At 48.5% G+C, this 6,323-nt stretch overlaps 1 protein-coding gene across 2 annotated transcripts in view; it reads right to left on the bottom strand.

Moving 5' to 3' along the window:
• Nucleotides 1-237: 237 nt before the first annotated feature.
• The window catches only part of CLNS1A (chloride nucleotide-sensitive channel 1A), a 31,214-nt gene continuing 25,128 nt past the window's right edge, over nucleotides 238-6,323 (bottom strand). The window contains exons 7-9 of one of the 2 annotated variants that reach the window (XM_068266483.1): nucleotides 5,986-6,159; nucleotides 2,592-2,675; nucleotides 238-1,528 (exon numbers count right to left, since the gene is read on the bottom strand). In XM_068266483.1, the coding sequence (XP_068122584.1) occupies nucleotides 2,608-2,675; nucleotides 5,986-6,159 (242 nt within the window). In that variant the 3' untranslated portion in view covers nucleotides 238-1,528; nucleotides 2,592-2,607. The remainder of the gene's footprint in view (nucleotides 1,529-2,591; nucleotides 2,676-5,985; nucleotides 6,160-6,323) is intronic. The other variant, XM_068266484.1, reaches the window with a different exon arrangement.

Genomic DNA, 6,323 nt, shown 5'->3' with positions numbered 1-6,323 from the left:
ATTGTATTTTTCGGAGTGCAATCACACCACCCCCAGGGCGATCAGTCCAGGCTTGTACAACGATGGTGACATGTTCACTGCCGTGGTAGCAAACCATTTTTGCAAACTTTTTTTTTGCAAACTTTTTTTTATTTCATTCCCCTTGTTTAGATACACACTTTACAGGGCTCCTGGTTTCTGTTCCCCCCCCCCCCCCCAGAAGAATTCCACACACACATATGAAGAACACATTATACCTTTCGATACAAAAAAAGCTAGATTTTATTAGACAATATTAAGAACTTTAACAAACAGCCTCTAGTATTTGTATGAAGTGCTTCCGGGTTTTCATTTTTTATCCAGACAAAAGTAATCTGTATTAGCCGATAACTGTTACCGTTTGACCAACCAAGGCTGTGCTGAAGGCAAGTTTAAGAACTAAAACTAACTGCAAATATTCTAGTAAAATCTAGAATGTATAACTATGTGCTTTACTGTAACCTGGGCCAAGGCAGTCTGTGCCTCTCCAACAGCTGATCACTCCTCCGCACAGAATTACAAGGACTATAGGCACAGCTCACTCCACTCACAGGGAAGGAGGACGAGCAATGAACTGCAAGGAACCGCAGGAGAGGAGAGAGGTCAGCCTGCCCCACTTCTCAGGGAAGGAAGAGGAGCGCAGAACACTACAAGGATTGTATTCCCAGGAGAGGAGAGTCAGCCTGCCCCACTCCTCACAGGGAAGGACAACGAGCGCAGAACACTGCAAGGATTGTATCCCCAGGAGAGGAGAGTCAGCCTGCCCCCACTTCTCTCAGTGAAGGAAGAGGAGCGCAGAGAACTGCAAGGATTGTATCCCCAGGAGAGGAGAGTCAGCCTGCCCCCACTTCTCTCAGTGAAGGAAGAGGAGCGCAGAGAACTGCAAGGATTGTATTCCCAGGAGTGGAGAGTCAGCCTGCCCCACTCCTCACAGGGAAAGACGACGAGCGCAGAGAACTGCAAGGATTGTACTCCCAGGAGTGGAGAGTCAGTGTGCCAGACTCCTCTCAGGGAAGTACAACGGGTGCAGAACACTGCAAGGATTGTATTCCCCAGGAGAGGAGAGTCAGCCTGCCCCACTCACAGGGAAGGACAACGAGCGCAGAACACTGCAAGGATTGTACTCCCAGGAGAGGAGAGTCAGCCTGCCCCCCTCCTCTCAGGGAAGGACGACGAGCGCAGAGAACTGCAAGGATTGTATTCCCAGGAGTGGAGAGTCAGTGTGCCAGACTCCTCTCAGGGAAGGACGACGAGCGCAGAACACTGCAGTGAACTGACGCTCGCATGTTAATCACCCATATAAGTGGTCTGATTACAGCGGTTCACTAGGACTAAACTACAAAGGTTACCATTACTAACAAACAGCTGGCAGAGCTTCCTACAGAGAATCAGCTAGAGGTGTCCATGGAATGAGGGGAAGAGACATGAGGTTCAGAAAAGCAGGGCTCTGGTAATGTGTCGGACGTCACAGTGGCTGGATCCGGGCTGGTCACAGAGGTCATCCCTGCACCTGAGGAGAGAAACAAAAGCTGAGGAGAAACAAAAGCAGCCCCCACTAATACAGGTGGGAAGTGATGTGACCAGGCAGTTCTTGCGCTGTGGTAAGCGTGAACTTCCCTGGGCTAGATCTGATCAGATTCAGGCAGCCAAGTATAGATTCCTGTCAGTATGACCGATTACTAAGCTATCAGTTTCTGAATCCGATCAGCTATTGTAATCCTACTTCCCTAGTAGAGCATACGTGTCAACAGGCTTGTGGAAGTGGTACAAAAATCATCCAACTCCTCCGTTTATCAAACCATCAACTCCGACTCAAAACTGCTCCGACTCCACAGCCCTGCATGTCAAACTGGCCTGCAAAGTCAAATGTGGCCACTCCAAGTGGTTTCCCTCTCTGCATTATGGCTCGGCCCACCAGGGAAAACATATGAGGGAGGGAGGAAGAAAGAGGGAAAGCACCAGACACCAGGGAACTGTATAGGGGAGGGAGCAGGACCACTAGAAACCAGAGGACCATATAGAGGAGGGAGGAGGACCACTAGACACCAGGGGGACCATATAGAGGAGGGAGGATGACTAGAGACCAGGGGGCCACATAGGGGAGGTAGGAGGACCACTAGAAATCAGGGGGCCACATAGGGGAGGTAGGAGGAGCACTAGAGACCAGGGGGACCATTTAGGGGAGGGATGAGGACCACTAGAGACCATATAGGGGAGGGAGGAGGACCACTAGAGACCAGGAGACCATATAGGGGAGGGAGGAGGACCACTAGAGACCAGGAGACCATATAGGGGAGGTAGGAGGAGCACTAGAGACCAGGGGACCATATAGGGGAGGGAGGAGGACTACTAGAGACCAGGAGACCATATAGGGGAGGGAGGAGGACTACTAGAGACCAGGAGACCATATAGGGGAGGTAGGAGGAGCACTAGAGACCAGGAGACCATATAGGGGAGGTAGGAGGAGCACTAGAGACCAGGGGACCATATAGGGGAGGGAGGAGGACCACTAGAGAGCCATATAGGAGAGAGTGTAGCATTAGACACCACTGATTAGCAGCTGCTGCACTTACTGGTACTCACTGCAGGTTAGTGATCCACGTCGGCATCTTCAAACTGTCCAGCGACTGATGGCAAAGCCTCTACTTCCATCCCATCTGCAGGAAGAGGGGGAGGAAGGGATCAGAAACACTCCACTGTACTCTGCAGGGGGACATTTAAGCACCGCTGGGGTGTGACCTGCATACGTCATGCTTTCAATCAGACCTGAACTCAGAACTTCCTCTCTGCTCTAACAGCATACAGCAACAGCATAACAACTTTTAAAGAAAAAAAACATTTGTTACAGCTGGTACAAATCCTGCAATAAATCTGCAGGGTGACTACTTCCTGCTTTCATGGAAGCAGACAGTGTTAAAGGGAACCAGAGATGAAGCACCCTCTTGTATTTTACCTTATAAATCAGTGGGAACATGACAGTAAACACCTAATCTGCTCTTTGTTTCATTGTTCTCTGTGTAATCTGACTTATCACCTCTGATAAGAAGCCCCGACTGAGAAGTCAGGCTGCTCCGTCTAGCTTTGCTACAGAAAGATTATAGCTAAGTCTGTCTTCTGTGGTGTTATTTCAAGCCCAAGCCTGCCCCCTTGTGGCTTTGCTATAATGACTCAGCAATAATCATTCCCAGCAAAGCCAGATTTAATTGCTCAGTCTGGGATTCTTGTGACTGCTGCTAACAGACACTTTTAGCAGTGAGGAGGAAACAGAGAGCATGGTAAGTGTTTTCTCTAATGTTCTTACTGATATATATGGTAAATTACACAAGGGTGCTTCCTCTCTGGTTCCCTTTAACATCCAGTATTACAAATTAGCTGCTCTGCTGTGGCAGTCAGCTGACAGCTAAGAGAACACATTCCACTTGTGATTAGTCACAGATGAGGGGGCATCAGACAGGCTAAACTCTCTAAATACATACAGGGTACATTTCTCTCGGTTTTCCTTATGTCCTGTGCAAGAGTTCAGGTCCACTTTAACAGATGACCATGGCTGATTTCTCCTGAGGGACCTGAGCAGAGTAATAAGGGAGGATTGTGATGCTGTGTGACGCTGGGGTACCATTCCTTACCTGCAGGATGCTGCTCCTCTGGCCCTCACGACATGCGTCATCTTCTGAAACCGACCGCAGCTACTGCCGGCAGCTGTACTTCCCGATAGGGGACACATCACAATGCATGCTGGGAGGTGAGAGTACAGCGCTGTACTCCTCCCAGCATGCATCGCGGTGTGACCCCCACAAATGCTGTACAGGCCGGGGGCCAGAGGAGCAGCAAAGGTCACTTTAATACCGTAGATTCTGTTGCTTTAAAAGGGAACCTGAAGTCAGATGTATATGGAGGCTGCCATACTCATTTCCTTAAAGGCCCAGTGCACACCAAAAACCTCTAGCAGATCTGCAAATGCTAGAGGTTTGTGAAGCAGATTTCAGAGCGATTCTAGGCATGTATAGAGAGGTTTTCTAAGCATGCCTAGCGTTTTGTGGAGCGTTTTTGTGCAGCAGATTCCATACATTGTTACAGTAAAGCTGTTACTGAACAGCTTCTGTAACAAAAACGCCTGGCAAACCGCTCTGATCTGGCGTTTTTCAGAGCGGTTTTCCACTTTCCTATACTTTAACATTAACCACTTCGCCACTGAGGGGTTTTACCCCCTGACCACCAGAGCAATTTTCACCTTTCAGCGCTCCTTCCATTCATTCGTCTATAACTTTATTATTACTTATCGCAATGAAATGAACTATATCTTGTTTTTTTCGCCACCAATTAGGCTTTCTTTAGGTGGGACATTATGCCAAGAATTATTTTTTTCTAAATGTGTTTTAATGGGAAAATAGGAAAAATGTGGGGAAAAAAATAATTTTTTTTCAGTTTTCGGCCATTATAGTTTTTAAATAATGCATGCTACTGTAATTAAAACCCATGAAACGTATTTGCCCTTTTGTCCCGGTTATAAAACCATTTAAATTATGTCCCTATCACAATGTTTGGCGCCAATATTTTATTTGGAAATAAAGGTGCATTTTTTTCAGTTTTGCGTCCCTCCCTAATTACAAGCCCATAGTTTATAAAGTAACAGTGTTCTACCCTCTTGACATAAATATTTAAAAAGTTCAGTCCCTAAGGTAACTATTTATGTATTTTTTTTAATTGTAAATTTTTTAATTACAAAAAAAAAAAAAATGGGGAGTGTGGGAGGTAATGAGTTAATTTTATGTGTAAAAGTCATTTATTTGTATGTGAAAAATGTGTAGGGTGTAGTTTACTATTTGGCCACAAGATGGCCACAGTAACTTTTTGTTTTAATGCGACCTCCAAGCTTCCTTCCGGAAGCTTGGAGGAAGTATAAGGAGGCTGGACACGTGAGTTTTTTCTCACAATGATCGCGCTGCCCATCGGAGAGCAGCGGATCATTGCGGGGCTCAGATCAACGAACGGGAATGGATTTTCCCGTTCATTGATCTCTGGGCGAGCGGGCGGCGGCGGTTTTACTAGCGGCGGGCGGCGTGTTTACGAGCGGGAGCGCGGGCAGCGTCGGGAACGCGGAAAGTACGTGTTTCTCCGTCCCTGGTTTTTAAAGGATGGAAAAAGGGGCGGAGAAATACGTACGCGCGGGGGTAAAGTGGTTAAGGCAGAAATGCCTCAGAAATCTAAAAAATGCTGCAGCCCCCAAGTTTGCGTTTGGGGGAAAAACGAGCCGCTCTGGTGTGCACCAGCCCATTCACTTTCATTAGCCAAGCGGTTTTCCCCTTGCAAGCGTTTTAACAAACGCTCCTGAACTGCTCTGGTGTGCACCAGCCCTTAAAGTGTACCCGAGACCTTCTACAGAGCAGCATTTATACTGACCTGGGGCTTCCTCCAGCCCCTTGTACTCCCTCACCGTCCTGGTTGGCTCGGTTCTGCATTCTTCCCCGGTAATTGGGTTGTGCTTGCTCTGCCAGGAGCGTTGTGTGCTCGTGCAGTACTACTTGCGCAGGCACAGAACACGATGGGGGGGGGGGGGGGGGAGGGTGCACAGCAGGGCATGAGCAGTACGGTGCATCTGGTCCCCATCACTGGGGGAAGGGGGACTGGGGTAGTACACGGGCCTGGAGGAAGCCCCAAATGAGGTCTCAGATTTCCTGTTAAATACCAGTTGCCTGGCAGTCGTTGATCCCTGTGGCTGCAGTAGTGTCTGAATCACACACTTGAAACAGGCATAAAGCTAATGTCAGATTTTTGTTAAACACATCAGATCAGCATGCTTGTTCAGGGGCTTTGGCTAAAGTATTAGAGGCAGAGGATCAGCAGGATAGCCCGGTAATCTGCATTGTTTAAAAGGAAATAAATATGGCCGCCTTCACATCCCTCTCACTTTAAAGATCCGTACCGTACATCTCTGGAAACAAGCATGACCAGTCCCCTTTAACTCACCTTCATTCTCCAGAGCGGAGCCCTCGGTCCGGACCCCGGCCATGGTGTGACGGTTGCCTACAGAGTCAGCCAGCATTCCCTCCAGCCTCTCCAGGGTGGCCTGTCCCTCCGCAGTGAGGTGTGACAGCCCTTCCTCGTAGGTGTAGAAGGAGGGGATGTCCCCATGTGCCCGTTCTAGAGGAGGGACAAGTAGTGTTGCGTCAGAATAATGCCATGGATGAGAAGAGCCTACAGAAGACAATACCCCACCCCTCCAGGAGGCGGAGCTATAAAAGGGAACCTGGGAGATCCTAAAGTTACAAATGTAGATACCCTCAGGAGAGGGGGGCCTCTGGATC

This window comes from Hyperolius riggenbachi, chromosome 2, assembly GCF_040937935.1.
Source record: "Hyperolius riggenbachi isolate aHypRig1 chromosome 2, aHypRig1.pri, whole genome shotgun sequence".
Taxonomy (NCBI): Eukaryota; Metazoa; Chordata; class Amphibia; order Anura; family Hyperoliidae; genus Hyperolius; species Hyperolius riggenbachi.
Note: the sequence above shows the minus strand (reverse complement) of the source record. Positions and strands in the feature narration are given on the sequence as shown.